Source organism: Mesocricetus auratus, unplaced genomic scaffold (genome assembly GCF_017639785.1).
Source record: "Mesocricetus auratus isolate SY011 unplaced genomic scaffold, BCM_Maur_2.0 Super-Scaffold_100010, whole genome shotgun sequence".
NCBI lineage: Eukaryota > Metazoa > Chordata > Mammalia > Rodentia > Cricetidae > Mesocricetus > Mesocricetus auratus.
In genome coordinates, this window is record NW_024429194.1 from 45,072,247 (window position 1) to 45,093,623 (window position 21,377).

General features: G+C 46.8%; 1 protein-coding gene across 5 annotated transcripts in view; it reads right to left on the bottom strand.

Moving 5' to 3' along the window:
• Nrp2 (neuropilin 2) overlaps nt 1-21,377 on the bottom strand; it is a 116,403-nt gene that overhangs the window by 85,589 nt on the left and 9,437 nt on the right. For all 5 annotated transcript variants that reach the window (XM_040753469.1, XM_040753470.1, XM_040753473.1 and 2 more), the window contains exon 2: nt 14,986-15,163. In XM_040753469.1, the coding sequence (XP_040609403.1) occupies nt 14,986-15,163 (178 nt within the window). The remainder of the gene's footprint in view (nt 1-14,985; nt 15,164-21,377) is intronic.

Sequence of the window (21,377 nt, forward strand, 5' to 3'; positions counted from 1 at the left end):
TTTCTGGGTGCGCAGACATCTGTGGGGTAGGGAGTATACCAAAGGCAGAATCCTTAGGTCCTGTAAGGATGTCACACCCAACCTCAGGATTTGGATGTAAACATGGGGTTACCTGCACCCAAGGATACTGGACTCTTCGGCAGGTGGCCACTGCCTCCCTTCCTGCTGCTTGCCTCACAGATACTTATGACACGGGCAGAGAGCGCTCCCCACCTCGGGACCTTGCCCCTTTTCATTCTTGTGCCTGTCACACTCATCAACTCTGTCTGTGGCCAGTTCCCACCTCTCAGGGCTTCCATGCACTTCTCTTTCAGGTGGCATACCCTTCCTTTGCTTCCGCCCTCATGGAAAGGGTTAGCCTGTATGCTTATCTATCTGCTTGGCTCTGTCTCTTGCCCTAGGGAGGAAGCAGGCTGAGGCTAGAGTTAGCTCTCCATTAGTAGATTTGGGGTATCTCTGGGTCTGTGGCACAATTGGGGATCCCTGTGTGTTGAGGGAGTAAATGCAGAAGGGATTTGCAGTTGGTGCTTCCTATTAGAATGATGCTATCTACGGCACGATGGGTCGGTCCCTGGTGTCTCTTCTGCCTTTGCACCCCAACACATCCACGGAGCTATTCTGGTTGTATGTGAAAACCTAAATGTTGCTTCGTGACACAAAGACACGAAATATAACATTTTGTGGAGAAGAAACATCTCAAATCCTGCTGACAGCATTTTCACTATTAGCGGCAAACAAATCAACTATAATTAAAATGCTGTCAGAGTGATTGGAGATTTTTCTCACACTTTCAAAGTTCCATATTTCATGAGTGGATTATCCAGGCCAGAGAATTTACCACCTCCCGGAGTGCCTTTCTTCCAGGAAGCTCAAAGACAGCTACAAACACTGTCTTATTAATCCTTACATTAAAACCTGCAGGGAAAATGGGAGGAAATGCCATCACAGCCGCTTGCAGCTACTAAAACTTCCAACAAAGAAGCCGCCTGAGACACATGGAGGCTACAGGGTGGGTCCGTACAATGGCGAGGTCTCTGGCCAGCCCAGGCCCAGAGCCAGGCCACCTGCTTCTTGGGTCCAGTCTTCACAGAGAAGTTGCCTTGATGTCAGATTAGCTCTGTTTAAAGAAGTGCATTTCATTTCCTTGAATTTCTACCTTCCATTGTTGCCACTGATTTAATACATAAATCGATGGAAAGTGACCATATTTTATTGAGTAATTACTGTGGAGCCAGACCCACCAGTTTGGATATTATTTCATTTAATCTTAATACAAACTGGGTTGGTCATGGTTACCACTCATTTGCAGAAACAAAAATAGACATTCAGGCTGCAGGCGGTAGTGTACACCTTCTTAGGAGGCAGAAGCAGGTGGATCTCTGTGAGTTTGAGGCCAGCCTGGTCTACAGAGCGAGTTCCAAGACAGTCAGGGCTGTTACACAGAGAAACCCTGTCTCAAAGAACAAAAACAAAAAACAACAGGTTGACAGCCCGAGGTCACAAACAAGAGCGAAGGTCAGAGGTGAAATTTGAACCCTTACCACACAGACCTCACCTTCTTTTTTCCTTATTGTCTGGACATACCAGATTACCATAGCACAAACGCATGAGAGGGACAGATAGGAAGAAGTTTCTCTACAGAATGGGCAGAAGTAGGAAACAACTTTCCAGAACCTTGTTCTTTTTACTTAGTCATCCTGATTAAACAAAGCCGGCAGGATATGCCAAAATTAATAGACAGGTCATCAGTGGGACAGTGAGCAGATTTGAAATGCATGGCTTCAAAGTTTACCCAGTAGAAATGCAGCTCCAAAGTGTTCAGATGGGATAACATTAATTTCTGTAAGTGTAGTATTTTTATAAGCGTGTGTACACCCAAATGCGAACATATGGCCCATCGAGTGAGAAAATAGGATCCAGTATATTTATAAGACTTTCGAGTGTCATCCACATATTCTAAAGTCCACAGATCTCCAATATGGTTCATGCAGAAGCTTCAATGGGAGGGGGAGCCCCTGTAATCATACACTGAAGTTTTGTGTCTTCCCATGCAGGCATATATTTTTTTCTAGGAAAGCAATCTGTGACAAGACCACCCTGAAATTTCTATTACACAGATCCATGTCCAAGGGGTACGATGCACTCTTGAAAGAAAGCATAATATGTAGGCTATGTGGACTAGTCTATGTCATTAGTTACTAGTGAAACTGAAGATAAGGCTCCTACCCTCTCCCAGTCTCCATTGCTCACCTACAAAATAGAAATAATAACAGCCCTACCTCTGGGAAGGGACTGGAAAAATACACTCATGTCCAGCAAAGAGCCAAATGCCCGAGAGAAGGTTGTTACAGCCACCTCATGAGCAAGACATGGTAGCAAGTTCAGGTGAGAGATGAGTTGCATACATTTACACACACACACACACACACACACACACACACACACACACACAGCATCCTGGAGACAGAGAAGATGCCATGATCAACTGTAGTTACAGTCTCCATGATGCCAACCTTGGGGTTGGATTTCCACAAATCTGCCTCTTGCACAAATCCATGTACTTGAAGTTTGGAGATCTATTTCAGTCTTGAAGTTCTGAGCCTAAGATCTGGGTCCAGGCTGCCAGTGATGGGTTCAAAGCCACTTATCTTCCATTTGCTGGGGGTTTTGTTTTTAAACAGGATAGCATGTAGATCAGGTTGAATGCTCTATGTAACTGAGAATAGCCTTGAACTCTTGAACTCCTGATCTGCTCTCTTCTATCTCCTAAGAGCAGGGGTGAGTGGTGGGGAGAGAGTATACAGGCGTGTGCCACCATATCCAATTTATGCAATACTGGGAATTGAACCCAGGGATTTGTGTATTCTGGGAAAACATTATACAAACTGGGCTACATCTCCAGTCAGGAAAGTTCTTCTGTCTGTCTGTCTGTCTGTCTGTCTGTCTGTCTGTCTGTCTGTCTGTCTGTCAATGGTGCTCGGTTGAAGCCAGGGCCTGTATGCTGGGACAGCACACTACCACTGATTCACACCTCCAATTCTCTTTTGCTGTGTCTTGAGCAGTGGGGCACTCACCCTCTTATCAGCCCACTGAGCTGAGGCACACTCTCAGCTCAGTAAACCAGCTGACATGCAGTCAGTCCTCGCTGAGTAGGTGTTGTCACCGCTGCTATTATTCGTCATTGTTATTCATGCACTCGAAAGCTTCACCAGTTCCAGCTCTAGAACTGTTTGTGTGTTTGCACTAGGGCCCAGTGCCTTTTCCACAGCAGCTGTTTGCAGTTGCATTTTCTTCCTTCGTTTCTTCAAACCACAAATCTCTGATGTTTGCAGTTTTTCGTTTGTAGTCCCCTCCCAGCCAGGGTCACCAAGCTCGTTAGAAGGGAGGAAATCTGACCACCCAACAAAGGAAGTATGCACAGAGAATAACCCAAAACAAACTGGAGGAATTATTCTAAAAAACCTTGAAGGCAAGAAAGTGGAAACTGCAAATACCATCTATTTATAATTGCTGCTTGTTTTTCCGCAGAAGCCCTGGGATGATGTAGAGGCCGCAGGATCTCATTGTTCCTCAGGTTGCAGGCTGCCAAGAACACTCTCAACGTGAGGAAGCAGGCTGCTCCAGACAGCCTGATAAGTCTCGCTGGGGATAAATTTCAGAAAATGAAGGGCGTACAACAAAGCCTCCAAGACTTCTACCCTGACCCTGTAGGTGCACATTGCTTCCCCGACTGCCCTGGCTTTCCAGCAAGGTGCATTCCTGAGGCCACATAACCACTGATCTACCTACCGGACTTCTGCACCGGCAAGCACTCAGGAGGCTGCTTGGATGGGGCACATTTGCTTCTGTAAGGGATGAATTTTAGGCAATTGGTGAAGTTGAAGGATTCTGGCTGGCTCTTTTTAGCCTGATTGTCAAAACTTCCTTTAGTCTGTTCTGTGACTATAGAGTCCCCATCCTTTGGTGTCAACTTCAAGAGTCCCTTGCTAGCATTTTGTAGCCATGCCAGACTACTGAGTAGGTAAGACAAGCCCATGATTTACATCACGCCTTTTTCCTCAGAAGCAGCCGCAACTCATGCTCTGATATTGAAAGTGGTACCTGACGGAGCTAAGCCTTGCTGAATTCTCATGCTAGTCCGGGTCTATCATGCTGTCCTGCCTTGGTTTGGCTCGCCTCATAAATGGGCACAGGGCTCATATCTCTTCACCTCTTGGGACGGATGAGGGGCATAAGGCAACTGGTAGTCATTGAGGGGAAATCAAAGCACGTCATCCTGGGGCCCTGGTGTGCTGGCTGCATCCCTTCACTTGGCTGAGAGAACGGCTCCCTCTGGGTAAGGAGCTCACTCACTCTGCCTCCCAGCGGAGCCAATTGTAAGAGAGAAATCATAACCTCCCATCTGTCCGAAAAATGGAAGCCTGCTGGGAACAAGTGCACCAGGCACCAGGGAACCAATCACTGTGTCAAAGTTCATTTGCGTTTTCCGGGGATCGGTTCCTGGTCATTTCGATATCTCCCTAGGCACTGCAGCAACACTTGGAAGACATAAAACTTGTCTGGAAAATGTGCTATGAAGAATTCCAGGACAGGGGCAGTTTGGGAGCAGGTGGCAGGTGTGACAGGCCAATTTTGGATCCCGTTCTCTTGGCGCTTCAGGTTACAGAGCTCAGAGCTTCCCCTGGCTCTAGGCGTAAAGTTGTCACTACTGTGCGGAAAGCACCGGGGTGTGGAAATGACAGTCACACACTAAATGTCCAAGCAGGAAGCGGCTGTTGTCATGCCAGGGTGGAGATTCTGAATGTAGCCCTTGGTGGCCAGTCATCTGGAACTGCTTCCTCCTCTCAAAGTGCCACTTGAACACTGTGCCCTGATGTGTATCCTGCAGTACTGTGAGCAAAAGCCAGTCTGGGTCAGGAATGCATGTCACGGTTCTGGCCTTGCAGCACGGCAGAAACGCTCCTCTGGGTTAAAATCCAGGGTTTGCTGGCCATGGGAACAGCACTCAGGAACATGGGGTGCTGTTAGACAGTCTCAATGGACCATGAAGAAACAGGTCTAGAGAGTATACACGTTTCTACAAGAGAAGTGGGTTGCAGGAAGTATCCAAGCTACACGGAAACAGTATGGGTCAGACCTAAAGGACTTTTATGTATCCTGAAGCCATAAGCAGGCTTTGTGTATCCGTCTGCTGGCTGGTGGTCACTATACTGAAATGACCATTGGGAGCCCCGTAGCATGGGGAAGACATTAGTGCGAGGGATGGACCGTAAGAGCCATGGCCTGCTGAGAGGGTAGAGCAGTGGAGACCCCCAGAAGAGGAGTCTACTCCCCAGCAGTTAGCCCAGATGCCTGCTCGTCTGAGGGTGGGTAGAGTCTTGTATCTGACAGGACCTCAGTTTCCCAAGGAGACGCCCCAAATCATAATAGTAGCAATAACAATAATAATAATAATAACAATAATAATAATGATACTTTCTCACCCTCTTCCAGGTCTCAGAGGATGACGCACAGATAAATCACTTTGAACTTTCAGATGAAAGGTGCTCCATAAACCAGAGGGCTCATCAACTGTAATTGTTACAGTAATTATTTTAATGATGATAATGGGGGGTGGGGGTGGGGCACAAAGAAAACCTCCCACCTGGAGACAAAGAAAAACTCTTCCATTCTAACCTGCGCCAGGGTGCCCTCTGCTCCTGTGCCGTCTCCATCCCTGTCCAACGGCCAACTCCTGGGCTGAAATATTATTTACTGCTTTCTTTCCCAATAAAACAATTATTTGTTCCCCAGCTCTCCCTCTCACTCACTCTCCACTGTGTCTGGCTTGGCCCTGACAGCTCAGCCATGAACTGTTTACATGTCTCGCTCACCCGCCCCAAATCTGGTTCAGCTCCATTGACACTAAAGGCAGGAGCATTCTCTGTGTGTGAGGAATCAATTACTTCCGCTGACACTCCATTACTGGCCTTCACATCTTTGGATTCCAGATGGAGAGAAAAGGTGGTGGTGGTGGTGGTGGGGACCTGAAGAGGTGGTGAGCTTGTGTGTTTGTGCAAGTGTGTGCCTGTGGGTGGTGCGTGGTTTGTGTAGGCATGTGTGGTGTGTACGGTGTATGTGTGCTCTGTATGTGTGTGTGCATGGTGTGTGTACGCGCAAGCATGTATGTGCCTGTGTATGGCATATGGTATGTATGTGTGGCTGGGCATGGTGTGTGTATGTGTGGTGGGTGTGCTTGTGTGGGGTGTGCATATAGTGCGTGTATGTGTGTGTGTATGGTGTGTGTGTATGGTGTGTGTGTATGGTGTGAGTGTGTGTGAGTGTGTGTGAGCGTGTGTGTGTGTATGTGTGTGTATGGTGTGAGTGTGTGTGAGTGTGCATGTGTGTGTGTATGTGTGTGGTGTGTGTGTGGTGTGTGTATAGTGTGTGTGTATGATGCGTGTGTGTGTGTGAGTGTGTGTATGGTGTGTGTGTATGTGTGTGTATAGTGTGTATATGATGCGTGTGTGTGAGTGTGTGTGTGAGTGTGTGTATGTGTGTGTGAGTGTGTGTGTGTATGGTGTGTGTGTGTGGTGTGTGTATAGTGTGTGTGTGAGTGTGTGTGTGAGTGTGTGTGTGTATGGTGTGTGTGTGTGGTGTGTGTATAGTGTGTGTGTGAGTGTGTGTGTGTATGGTGTGTGTGTGTGGTGTGTGTATAGTGTGTGTGCGTGAGTGTGTGTGTATGGGGTGTGTGTGTGGTGTGTTTATAGTGTGTGTATGATGCGTGTTTGTGTGTGAGTGTGCGTGAGTGTGTGTGTCTGTGTGTGTCTGTGAATGTCCAGGGGAATAGGAAGCAGATGGAGACTGTTGACTGAACCAGGCTTCCACCTTGTCCTTTAAGACTAGAAAGACTTCTCCTTCCTTGACTGTTGTAGCAACCACGCATGATCAGGGAAGAGGCTAAGTAAGGCTACAAAAAGAGGAAAGGAAAGGAAAGGCTTGTGGGGTTGGCTAGAGGAGTCACCCCAGCATTCCTGGGTGCTGGAAAGCAGCTGATTGCTCTTGGCACATTGACACAGGCACACAGAGGCAGTGTAGGACCACCTGGCTTCCACTTCAGTCCCTGTAGTATAGGTTGTGCTCTCCCAAGGCCTCAGTATTCCCTTCTGGTCAGTGGGCCCACAACTTGCTATGGGAGATACATGTAGAATATATGCTATTATCTAACTGATAATCTTCCCTCACAAACACACATTTGAAGCTGGAAATTCATACATCTGCCAAAACGCTTCACTACCAAGCCATGAAGAGAGGGGCATGAGGAAATATTTTATCAAGCGGTTGTCTCGAACCTAAGCCAAACCTGGGTCTATTTCTTCCTCCTTTTCCTTGGTTTCTTACATTTTAATTTTGACCCAGCTACCTTTCTTTTCATGAACTTTCCTTCTAGGAAACGAGTTTTGATTATGTAAATTGAATGCAGCCATCCATTCTGCAATCAACTGGGGTGGGTGGTGAGCCAAAAGGCCTCATAATGAAGGGCGAGCATGTAGTTTTTTTTCCCTGTAGAAGACAAGGTCTGTGAGTGTGTGATGACCTACCTAGGCAGGAGTAGAAAAATGGAATTAAGTTATCTCTTGAGTGTCTCCCATCAAGGTCTGGATTCCTCACTTCTAAAACAAACAAAGAGCAGATTTATTTTTTCCTGTAGGACTCAACAACCACAGGAAAACACAAATCCTCTGTAGAGAAGTCTGGTGTCTTGACATGTTATCTCCCTTCTCCGTGCTATCCCCTCTACACCTTTATCTGTCGCCGTGTCCCTCAGAATTTCTCAAGACAGCCTGCGGTGTAATTAGATGGGAGAATTACATGGAGTTACATGGAGTGAGGTGCTGGCCCTCTGGGACCTCCAGGTTTCAAGAAGGTGCCAGGATTGAGAGGCAGAGCAAGGGGGATCGTGCATGATAAAATCTCAAGTGATTTTCTCAATCAGAAGACAAAATGCATTGTTAAGAAAGGCAGCCACAGTGAAGCTTGCTTGCATGGGGAGACTTGGGATTGCAACATCGAATATTTAAAAACAAACAGCCAAAAATAACTGTTGTCCCAACTGCTCTTTAACCTTGGTGAGAGGAGAAAAATCTGTAGGCTGTTTTTTCCCACTTCTTGGGGGAGCTGAAGTTGCTGGGCAGAGGGAGTCCTTGGTCAAGGTTGGGGAGGAGGGAAGGGTCAGCTGGTAGCTGGGCTCTGGCTCCCGGGGCTGGCCCCATTATTGCACCACACTCCCAGAGGTGGGTCTGTTTCTGTCATTAGGAGGGTTGTTGCAATATAGAAAAATACTAATGCTCACTGGATCCTCGGAGAATGGGAATATTTCTGTGGTGGGCGGGCAGTAAATCTGTCACAATGCCATGAGTAATCAATCCCTCCTGAGCCAGCACATGGCACCCTCTTGTACCACAAAGACTGACTCTGTTTTGACTTCAGGCGACCCCAGCTGAAGCCACACCTCCAGCTGGGCAATTTGGTTTCTCACCCAAAGAAAAGGGATTCAGAGTCTGTGTAGGGGTAAATTGATGAGGACTTAATCCAGCTTGTTACCTGGACTTTCCCAGAGCAAACAGAGCTCTCGGGCGTGACACTAAGGACATCTGGACACAGGGAATGGAGTCTGGAGAGACACTACAATAGTGGGGAGGGTGGGGGCCGAAGAGGCCCCATAATCTCGTCCTTTCCTGCTTCCTGCCCTGGGTCCCTCTCTCGAGGAGGTGGTGGTGGAAGTCGCCTGGCCAGGAAATAGACTTAAGTAACATCATCAGGCACCTTTTTCCAGGAAGAGGGTTTACATCAACAAGTCACAAGGGCAGCCTTCTTTTGCTCCTACCCTTACAGTGCTCATAGAGGAGGAAACGGAGGTCAGCCATGTTCCTGATTATGCTTCTCAGAGCTCCCAACAGCCCCTTCTTCCGGCTGCTCCGTGTGCCTCCCTCAGCTGGCATCATTAGCGGAGCACACCCCCCTTTGCCTGGCCGAGTGTTCTAGGGTCAGTATAGGAAACACCTCTTCTAGGGAGCCCCCTGGGTCTCCCAGCCTAGGCTGGCTCTGGATGCTGTGAACTCATATACCAGGCTTCCGTCAGGTCACAGTCATCGCACACAGGGTAGGAGCAGGGAAGGCAGACAGAGGAAGAGTAAAGAACGCAGACTGAAAAGCAGGGTTCGAATCCCTTCCCAGCCCCTTCAGAGGGCAGGACCTCAGGCCACTTGCTTAGGCCCTGTGAGGCCACGGTTCTTTATCTGCCACTTCATAAGCCTTCCTGTCACTACTAATCAAGACAGAAACCATAAAGTGCCAGCCCACTGCCAGGCTCAGAACTGCCCCAGTGCCAGCTGGGGCAGTTTGACCTCATTACCTCCTACTCTGAAACCCCAAGGCCTACCAGGTCAAAGGGTATGCTATACCAACCTCTATATTTCCAAAACTAGTTTTCAAACTTGGCACTAAGTAGGTGCTTGATAAGCACTTTCTGGGCACAGAGTGAATGGCCTGTGATAATTTTGTTGGTGACAAACCCAAGTTAGAATAACATTTTTAGCCCAGATTTTATCACCTTTTTGTCACTACTTCGTAATCTCTGATGGAAGAATGGGAAAAACAGGCTTGCCTGTCCTCCAACACAGTTCATATCACACTTACCTATGCCCTAGCACAATCAATGGCAAAACATCAATAAAACAAGCATTGGCACACACCCACTCGGGTCCCTCCAGGGCTAGGTGCTGCGGTCAGAGGTGGCATACGCAGTCTGTGCCATTGGAGAGCTTACCCACTCAGAACAAGAGGTGACTACATGGGAATAGACAAACAAATCAAGGTGGCTTGGAGCAGGGACCAATAGAAGGCAAGTAGACAGAGCAAGGAGGCTAGGGGAAGCCTGGGCAGAGAAGGAGGGACAGTTCGTGCAATGGGAGCTCAGGAGTCCTCATGTAGATGGAAGGCTATGTTCCCTATGTTCCGTTGCTGGCAATGTTAGATGTTTACTGGGCACAGGGAAATACTCTTAGTTTCAGTGGGGAGGAACCAGATTATTGAGGTCTGGTTTCTTTCTTCTGTTTAGCATCATCGTTAATTTATCAACCCAGGAATCTGCTACTTATATAGTCACCTACTATGAGAGGGATAAAGACATCTTCTAAGACTTAGGGGGCCCCTGTGCAGTTAAGTAAACACAAGAGTATCTTGTTTAGCTAGGACACTTGGCTAGGGGCCAAATACTCATATCCAGAGTGTAGGGGACTGGGGAGAGCAGAAGAAACTAGAATCTAAAACAGCGCTGAGAACTATGGATGCTGTGGGGATCAGGCTTCAGGCTGCCCTCACTCTGCTGTGACTTTGGCTGGATGAAGCAAATAAGAAATGTTGGCTTTGAATTTGCATTGGCTTAGGGTTGAAATTTTGGACCCCAGGACCTAATCTTTAGCATAGGCAGCAAAGATTTTCTACAGCAAAGTTGATACATACAAAAAAATAAAAATAAAAACAAGTCAGAAGAGGGAGCTGCAAGAGGAGGGCTCCTTATAGCAAGAATTTATAGCAAGAATACAAGGAGAAGGGGCTGGAGAGATGGCTCAGTGGTTAAGAGCACTGGCTGCTCTTCCAGAGGTCCCGAGTTCTGTTCCCGGCAACTACACAATGGCTCACAACCATCTATAGTGAGATCTGATGCCCTCTTCTGGCAGGCAGGTACATTTGCAGAATACTCATACATAAAATATCAATAAATACAAAGTTAAGAAAAAGAATGCCAGGAGCAAATAGTCTCAAGTTTCCCATGACACAGTGAAAAGGCATTAATATGCTTGCTAACTTACTGTGAGGCACAACAAAGTGGTGTTATCATGGTTTGGGGGAAGGGGTAAACTGATGATTTAAAGTTTAAAAGCTCAACAAAGACTTAAATGTGAACTGAAGAGGTGGCTCAGTGGTTAAGAGCAAAGAGGACATGAGCTTGATTCACAGCACCACCACCAAGCAGCGCATAGCAGGATCTTGCGCCCTCTTCTGACCTCTTCTGGTACTGCACTCAAGTGCACACATCCTTAAGTGGAAGTCAGATCCAAAGAGGACATTACTTGGCCTTCATTGCTCACAAAAAAAGTGAAGCTTAAAATTACTGCTCTGAATCATCAAGAATGAAAAATTATTTTCCTTAACTATTGGATTTGTTTAAGAAAACAGTGTGGCATGTGGCATGTGATTTATAACATTCTGGGACTTTTCACTAAGGAATTCCACTCTGAAAAACACCATTCTTCAATGGTGCTCATTTTGACATAAATGAAGTTATTTTGTTCCAAATCTATGTAGACTTACGTGTAAGGTAGTTAGTTGGCCTAAGCAATGTACTTTCATGGCTTCCTAGTGGCTTTCAAACTTCCTAAAAATATTTTCAAGATACCTATTTGGTAAGTGCTTGTTCTTTCAAGGAACTGACTAGTTCTTGATTTTAGTTTCCTCTGCTTGGGCCTCTACAATGGTGTGTGTGTGTGTGTGTGTGTGTGTGTGTGTGTGTGTGTGTGTGTTCCAGGCCTGCTTTAAGACTGATGCAGAAGGTGTGTAGGATGGCATGTTGGTGTTTTAAAAAATACATACAGTTCAAACTTTAGAGATGGAAAAGTACTCAGCCTTGTGTGTGTGTTTCTAAAACCATAACACTGAGCCCTCTGGCTGATGACTCAAGGGAATGGCTTCTCTGTCTGCAGAGGCAGCAGCCTCCTGGTATCTTCTCCTAGGGGTGGGGGCGGGGGCGGGGGCGGGTGTGTGTGTGTGAATTGGATTCTCTCTGTTTGCCCAGACAGCCCTGAGTCCTGTCTTTCTGTCCCTTGACACAGGCAGCTGGCAATGCCACAGTGGTCTTTGCTTTTGCCTGTAGCTGCTACCCCATCCCCAGGACAGCATGCTGGTGCTTAGGGTTTGGCTCCCTGTGGATAGCCTGAGGGAGGAGGCAGGCAAAGCTAGCAGACAGGGTGGCTTTGGGTTGCACTGGCACAGAACGGCTGACGCTTGTGAGTGAAATTTTCCAAGCAGACAGCAGGCTTCAGGGGAACAAAGTGAATGGGCAGTGGTCAGGAAAAGATCTGCCTGGGGTTTGCTCAGTAACCGCCTCAACCTTTGGGGTGGAGATTTCAAGACAAATGTTTAGGTGCCACACAGAGAGTAATCCTTCCAGTTAGGGCCCTGGTATTAGGTCATAGGGGCAGTCTTGTAGATAGCTCCATGTGCAGAGACAGCAGAAGAGAAAACTCGGGCAGGCATGGAGGCTGACTTTGCTCTCCATTTCCTCTTTCTGTTAAGAGCTGTTGCCCACACAGAAGGGCAGCTGTGGCAGTTTTCTGTTGGGAGAGGTATCTACCACATAAACTTTGAGGTAGACAAATGAATATGTCCCCAAGATGCAAAGAAAGAGGAGACCGATTTCCTTTGATAGCAAATGCTCTACAAACCCAGGAACTCTTTGGAGGGGCAAACAATGCAGTGTGGAAGAGAAAGGGTTGTAAAGAATGTGAGAACAAGACAAAACTTCCAGGATTTGGAGCTGGAGAGACAGCTCAGCAGTTAAGAGCACCAGCTGCTCTTCAAGAGGACCTGGGTTCAATTCCCAGCATCCACGTGGCAGTTCACAACTGTCCAGTTGCAGGGGATCTGATACCCTCACATAGACATACATGCAAGCAAGACAATAAGGCACTTAAAATAAACATCAATAAATTACCTTTAAAAATTCCAGGATTTAATGAGAGAAGTGTTTCTTTCTCAAGAAAGTAAAGCGGCATGGGGAGAGGCAAGGCCCTTGTTCTGCATGCAAATGATGGTGAGTAAGAGGCTGAGAGACCAGATACAGCCTTCCAAATATAAAAATTAATGAGAGAGACAGAGAAGGGGGAATGGAGGAGCGGAGGTAGGGTGGGTTGGGACCCAGAGCAAGGCTAAGTGGATGAAACCTAACCCCAGAGGAGCCTGGCCGACAATTTGGCACTGGGGAAAATAGATTCCAGAAAGATTTTTTTTCTGACCTCTTTGACCTTTTAGGTTGAAGCCAGCAGCATGGACAGGGGGTGTAGAGGAAAACAGGAAGCTGCTTAGGAAGGCAGAGAAGCTGGGAGATAGCCTGCAACTTGCCTGTTTCCTCTCTTCAGCCTCCAGCAAGGGTAAGGTACCTTCTGCTGACTGAGGCTCCACACCAGGTTCTCCCCACCCTGGGGGGTGGGTCCTGGGGCTGGTGTGTGCTTCCTTAGCCTTTTAGCCTTCCCAATATATTTGGAGGTTTGCTCATTGCCATCTGGGTCCAACCTTCTAAAGAGCTGGGCCCTTTTCCTCTGTCACCGTGAATATCCATAAAATGGCCTCTTAGCAATTTCCCCTAGAGATTTTGCTGGTATCAGCAGAACCGAATTTGGCCCTCCATCCAGAGAGGTGCTTAGTCAAATTTCCCTGAGCTCATTCTCAAGCACCCTGTACATTATGCTTCAGTTGACGCCAACCTTCTGCAGCCTAGCCAAAGGCTCGTGGACCCAAAATACCTTTTACAGAAACTGTTCTAACTCCCAATTCTTTGTAAAGTTCACTGTTGAGGGAGTGGAAGCCTGGGGATGCTGAGTCAATGTATCCAGTATGTCTGCTTAACACAGACAAAGGGGAACTGATTCGCTTTGTCACCCAGGCAGCCAAGACTGGCCCTGGAATTAGAAACCTCATCCTGTGACTCTTGGTCACATGCGGCATCCATCCGGGAAACTCTTTGGTTTTCAACACCGACTACCTCCTGTGAGAAGGAAACCATTCTGTAGGTGCAAAGTGGTCCTGGGAGGGTAATAATGACAGCAGTTCACCAGGTCTCAGAGTTTAGCGCTAGCTACAGGCAGGCCTTGTTTCCTTTGGAGGAAGTCTGCTCTGCAATGGAGGCCAGGAGCATCGCACACTCTCCTAAACCTAACCCCACAAGCTGTCTCCTTAGGAATTATTCAGGACTCACAATTCCTTGGTCACAGCAATGCTCAGAATCTTGTTCATCTTGTGAACACTGAGCACCTTCCAGAGCTGATGGTACAAAGACCAAAACTGTCACAGCTGTGTTCTTTTCTGAACTGAACACTTTCACTTTCGAGTCACGAGGATGCGCCCAGGGCAGAACTTGAACCACTACTCACTCAGTCATCTCTATTCTCCATACTTCTACCCTGTCTGCTTCTCCACCCGAGCACAGTGCCTCAAGAGCAGCTGCCCACATTCCCAAGGTGGCTGAGCTGATGTCGTGGGGTTAGATCACCTGAGTCGCCTTGAGTGACTGACTTAACCTCTCTGTGCTTTAGTGTTCTGGAGTTAAAATGGAGGTCATGATGGCACCGTCTTCCCAGGGGCATGGTGACTTAATTATTTGTAGAGCAATCAGAACTGTGTTTGTAGAACAAATCCATGCTTACACCTTTGATAGTAACCTAGGCAGCATAGACATCAAGAATCAACTGGAGTCTTAAACCTTCTTCGTCAGGTCAGTATTTCTTACTCTTTTTAAGCAATGAGCAGCCCCTTCAAAAGGCAATAAGACAACCCCCAATAATGGGTATATTTGAGGATCTAGCCATTATTTTATTTGGGAAGCTGGCAGGGTTCCCCGATAAGGCAGTGGTTGAAACGGGGAGCTCTCCAAGGGAAGGTAAATCATAGAGCCAGTAAGTGGGGTTTTGTAGCACACTTCCCACCCGCATGGAAACTCCTCCACTGCCAACCTCTTCAGACAGGGCATCACTGCTTTCTGCACCGTATTCCAGAAAATTCTTTACAATACCGTGGAATTAACTCCACCCTACCTCTCCTAAAAGTTAACGCTGTCTTTGTGTGTCTCTCTGTGGTTGGGACTCACTATTGCCCTTCATGGACAAAAAGGACAAAATATAACGATAGCAGCCAGATATATGTGTCCCCAGTCAGCAGGGCTGTGCTTACTTGCAGTCGTGCTTCTCGATTTCAAAGTGAGGGTTGAAGTTGAGGACAATCTTCTGGTTGGGTTCGGGGGCGTAGACAACCCACTCACAGTTCTGGTGAGAGGGATAGTCCTGGGGGTAACCTGGGGAGGTGATGTAGCCAGCATCCTTGGAATTCAGCCGACCTCCGCAGGGTGGGTCTGGAAGAGAGAGCAACACCACCAAAGAACTTGAGATATACTCCAGCAAGCTCCCTCGGCCTCTCCTCCCTCCCAGTGGCTGATCACGACTATTTTACAGACCTTTTATGGCAGTCAGTCCAGGAGACTAACCTATTTATTCATTCAGTGGAAGAGATTATTTCAACTCTTTGCTCCTCATAGCCACCCGACCCCCCCCACACACTCCGGAAAAATGATCATAAATATTCCAATTACAAGACTGGAGATTATAAAAACAAGAGTGTACTCTTAAGAAGTCTCCCTGCTTTTTCCTGTCTCCCTTTCTTGGCCACCTTCCTCTCTTCCTTCTATCCTCCCATCTCTATCTTTGTCTCATAAATCCTTCATTTTATTGGGTGTCTCCTAGCCCAGCAGTCAGCCAGCAGCCGGGCTCCAGGAACTGACAATCGTGGTTTTGTGGTACCAACCCACAAGCAAGCCTGGCAACAATTACAAGAGGTGCGAGGAGGCACTTTTAGCTTTGGGCCAAAACAGGCCCTAGAGGGTGATTTCAGCTTATTTTTAAAGAAACCCCCCAAAATATTGAATTTCACACACACCACAGATTTGATTTACTATTTCATTCTACACGGAGTGGAAGAATCTGTATCAGAGAATCTGCTGGCTCGGATCTCTGCATTTTCACAAAGATGCTTTGTGCTGGGTGGACCAGACGCCTTAGCTTTCTCTGTGCTTTCTGCCCACTGTCCCTCTGGCTCCACTGTCGCCACCAGAGTGTGCTGGTGCCTCTGGAAAGGCCCAGGCAGAGAAAGAGCTGGCGCCCCTCTCCTAGGGTACCTGGCTGGAGGTCAACAGCATCAGTGGGCCAGGAGGGAAGGGACAGCCTTCAAAGGCAGCAAAAGTGGGTGATGACATTTGAAGATTCTCATCTATCCAGGAGGGAACTTCTGCAACCCCTAGCAGGGGTTCTTGGGGAATAGTGAGGTTTGCTAAATACCACAGTTAGAGCAGAGGGGCACAAGAGACGGAAATATTCCAAAGCCTCTTGGAGCCCTTCACGAGTGATGTGTGTCTCAGAGCATCAATCACGATTTAATACCGCCATCTGCATGGACCAGCATGGGCCCGTGAATTATGTATTACAACTCAGCAGACACCCTCCAGGACGGGGGTCTTTCTCCTGTGTTCCCTCAAAGAGGGAATGGGTCATGCATTTTTAACTCTACAGGTGCACTTTACCATCCCCTGTGTCTGTTGGCATTACTGTCTTCCAGCCCTCTGCTGCAGACTGCCAGCCTGACAGCCTTTAAATGCATAAATGATAGGCACGCCGCACAATGGTGGTGGGACACAAATCCACACTAGTAGCCTTTTTGGCATCTAGCTTCCAAGGGCTCAAACTGTGCCGGGTTGAACTGCCCAGAATCTAATGGATTCAGGTCCATTTCCTACTGGGTGGAAAACAAAAGTGAGCGTTTCCTCGGGCTAACAGCTACAGCATCATCCTCTACCTAATGACCCTGCATCCTCCCCAGGCCCAGAGGACAATGGGGTTGGTCCCTCCCACCCAGATGCAGCCACCTCCCCTCCCCTGCCTCTGCAGCCCATGCCTGCAGGCTTTGCAGGCTCCCCAAAGCACTTCCCCCAACACGGGCACCAGTATGCTCCAGCTGGTCATATGGTGGCCCATCAGTCTTGGTTTCTGTGGGTGGAAGGGGCTGGTAGAAGCCCTCTGAAAACGCAGACATGCGGGTACTTAGATCATTGGCTCTTTTACCAGAGGAGCAGAGGAAAGAATGTTCTACTGGGCCAGACCCTGCCAGCTATTTTTGCAGAAAACTGCCTGGCCTCACCCCCAAACCATGCTTTGTGCCTTGGAACTCTTGGGGAAAGCTGAGTAGAGCTCCTGTTTAGTAACCTTACGATTTTTCCCATCATGCAGCGCCCCCCCCCACACACACTCCTGCTTCTCTCAATTACTCCTAAAAGAAGACTTTCTCCTCTCAACTCCCTGAACCCCAGGCTGGAGCTTTCAGCAATTAGACCATGCACACAGATGAGCAATGGAGTCAGGAATAAAACTTCCTCCCAGAAAGGTTTCATTTCTAATCTGTACACAGCGTAATTACTGCCCCACAAAAGAAATCTTGTTTAACTTTACCATACTCTGTAGTCAATAGTCTGCACTCCTGCTGTTGAGATTTATTAACCGAAAGAAAAAGGAAAACCCTACTGCTTCCCTCTGTGTCCCTCCCCCCACCATTTCTTTATCAGAAGAAAATCATGACACTTAATGAAATATCTGTGGACTCGTTAACATCTGCCTTGGTTGTGTGTTGTTAACCTTTTCAATACCATACATTTGTAAATGGCATTCTTGCTTAGACTGCTTTCACACTCAGAAACACACACACAGATACTGAGCTCACATCAATTACATATACATATCCGTAATTCACACTTCAGTCCTGTACACACACTTACACCCTCTCAAAAAATATCACACATCATTTGCACAGACATATATCCACAAAGATAAATACTAGAATTTCTGTCTCTATTTTTCTTGGAGAGAACAGGATTCTTGAAAGACAGCAGTAAAAACTGTAAAGAAAACACATTAAATCCTTCTACATCTCTTCTTGAAAATTGATCTTTTCATTTCTAGATTGGAGGGGGGTTGCATGTCTTAAGTACAAACTTACCCCAATAAGAATTAGCTTGTGAAGAGCTAGATAATCCATTACTTTGTAGGCCTTTATTGTGCTCCCAAATAACTCCATAATGCTTTCTGTCTTGTTTCAGGGGCATCAAACCAAGTGGGGAGAGAGTTGAACTCAAGGGCAAACCCCTTAAGGCCAATCTCACACACAGACGAACCAGACCCCACTGAAGCTGGAGCCACTGAGCCTGTCTGGTGAGTTGACAAGAAATTTCACTTTGCAACTATTTTGTGCACACCTCTCACCTGGGGCAAATTTGTTTCCCAAAGAGAAGGAGCAAGATCCATCTGGGAGGGAAGCCTGAGGGGTGAGCTGTGCAGGTCAGGGGTCAGTGGGTGAGAGGGCCTGGTGAAGCGCCTATACACGGAACTTCTCAGGGGAGAGAAAACTAGCTCTTACAGTCTCACAGTTTAGATTTTTCCCTCATAGTGAATATTTAAGTGCTGTCATTTGAAAAGCAATGTGCCAAATATATTGTTTTTTCTAAATTTCTACGTTCCTGCTCATATCGCCTAGTCAAACACTATCTGATTCTGCCTATAGGTTTCCTGCCACCACACCCTACTCCACCACTGAAGATTAAAGAATTTCCTACTCCTTCACTTAGGCCCTCCTAGAGAGTCTGATATAAGACAGAGCTCCTTGGTAATATTTGACTTTTAGGAGATATTTAAAAGGGGCAGAAGAAGAACTCTTACAAATCTAGTGTACCATCTAAGAAATTAAACTGGAGCTGTTTTTAAAGGAAAACAGTATTCCCTGAATTTGACAATAAAACTCAAAGCAGACTGTGTGGAGATTTTGCCTTTTATTTTTTTTTTTAGATTTATTTTGTATATGTGTTATATGCATAAGAGCTTTGCCTATATATGTATGTATTGCACTACATATATGCCTGGGTCCTTGAAGGCTAGAAGAGGGTACTGGATCTCCTGGAACTCTCCTGGAGCTACAGATGGTTTTAGAGTGACCAGGTGGGTGCTGGGAGCTGGACCTGTGTCTTTTCTGTAAGAGCATGGAGTCCTCTTCACTGCCATCTCTCCAGCCCCCTGTGGTGACAACTTTTAAATAATCAGAGTTCTGATGGTTTGCTTCAACAGCCAGAGTCCTGTGACCACTGGACCCCTAGGCTAGCCGAATGGGAAGAAAGCACAAACAGGGGCACTTGGTAGTTGACTGACTTTGGGAGTAGTGAGGTAACTGTTAAAGGGGTGTGTGTGTGTGCGTGTGTGCGCGCGCGTTTACCATGAAGGGTAGACATTGGCAAAAAGAGGAGAGAAGCTTATTTCTAACTTGCTTAGGGCCTTCCAGGGCCTCACCTTCATATATTTAATTCAGTGTGTGGACTCTATTAGGTGTGTAGGTGTCATGTCTTTTTTTTTTTTTTTTTTTTTTTTGGTTTTACAAGACAGGGTTTCTCTGTATTGTTTTGGAGGCTGTCAGACCAGCCCGGCCTCGAACTCACAGAGATCCGTCTGCCTCTGCCTCCCGAGTGCTGGGATTAAAGGTGTGCGCCACCACCACCCGGCAAAGGTGTCATGGATTTTAAGAAGTACTCTTTCCCCTTGAATGAAAACTCCACCCAGAATTCCAAAGTACAATGGAAGTTAAAGAGAAACTCACTTTGGATGCTCCAAGGAAAGGCATGAGAAAACCAAGAAAATCACTTTGGCATCTAGGGTCTACCCTCATTTCTCATGGGATTCTCTGGGACCTCCTGTATCTGTTTGAAACACATGAGCTTGGATCTTTGTGACTTTAACATGCCATGGAGACAATGGGGCATAGTAGAGATATCTGCTTCTCATGAGGGGTAACCCTTACTTCTCCTCTTCTGTAGTTTCAGTTATCTGTGGTCAAACACATTGCCACACCTTGATGATCCTCCTTCTGACACACAGTTAGGAGGTCAATAGCAGCTTAACACTGTTAAGTTATTCTAGGTTATTCATTACATGATAGCATACAGCATCATCAATAGAAGAGTACATTCAGTCTGTACATTCAGTACAGACAGAGGATGACAGATGGATGATAGGTAGATATATAGGTGGTAGATAGGTAGATAGGCTACATCCATATAACATTTATTGTGGTATGCTATTGTAATTGTTATATTTTATGATAAACTGTTGCTAATCTCTTAGTGTGCTTCACTTATAAATTAAACTTTATCACAGGTACATATGCATAGAAAAAAGTCTAGTCTATTGACTTGGGTACTCTCCACAGTTTCAGGCATCTGTTGGGAGTGCAGAACTATTCCTTGTAGGCCTGTAAGGGCTACTGTCTGCCTGGGTGCCACTGTATCATTTCCCATGCAAATTTTTTACAATTTATTATTTACTCACAACATAATCCCATCCTGACCTTAATCCAACATTACTTCCATCTAATTGGTAGCAAGGCAAAGAAGATGCTCTTCCTCCCCTACTTAAAAACAGGAGGTTGCTACCTTCTCATGCCACTTGTTTCTGGACAGTTGACTGGAATAACACTGGGTGGGGATAAAGAGCCTCATAATCAAATCTAGTCTCACCACTGGCAAGCTGTGTGGCCTTGGGTAAGTTACACCATCATGCTGACACTTTCCCCTCTCCTCCGAAAGGCTATGTCCAGTTCTAAAATTGAACGCCCATATCATGAAGTGGGGGAAAGTTCTTATAACCTGTAGAGTGACCTCAAATTCAAAGGAGTCTTCTCTTCCTTCCGAGACAATAAGGCACGTGTTCGAGGTGTTATCCCTTGCTTCATTTACTCGGTAAGGCTGAAACCAAAAGCTAGGATCTCTACTTGAGCATGCCTGTCTTGCATTATGGAGAGTTTGAATGTCTCTCTTAATCATGTTAGCTGTATCGATGTGAGCTTCCTAACCGGCTCTGTGGTTGCTTGTTTATAAATATTATGGATACCCAGCTCCTTGTGTGAGCATGTCAGCAACAGGGATCCATGAAGAGAAAAGACCAAAGGCAGCAGCATCAAATCCCTCATCCAGACCATCTATGTCCTTTGTTTGGGGTTTAGCCAAATGTTGCTCACCAACTCAGGATAAGCTGCTTCAAAGGGTTACTTCTTCGAACTAAGGCTAGATTTTGTTTTATTCAAAGTGGCTTCAGCCTGTCACAAGACAGTCTCATAAAATCCATATCTTGGCTTAAACTGGGAAGAAATGAGCCGATCCATCAGCCCAGGAATGTGACCATTTGACCACTTCCTCAGGCAACAACGAGGAGGGGGTGCAATCCACTCAGTTTATGGGGCTGGGTGGCAGCGAGCAGTGCACTCCTGGAGGTGAGGCAAATGAGAATCACCATGAGCTTTTGCCGTGACAAAGTTCAAAATCTGAATAAAAGAACCGTCTGGGATGGGCGGGGAGACAAGGAGCCAGAAGCAGGAGAGGAAGTCAGCACATGTGCAAGGAAGGCAGGAAGACATGAGGCAACCCTCTTTTCCACAGCCCCAGCTCACCTAGAATTCAACTGGGAGACAGGGCTGGAAGTGGGGCCTTT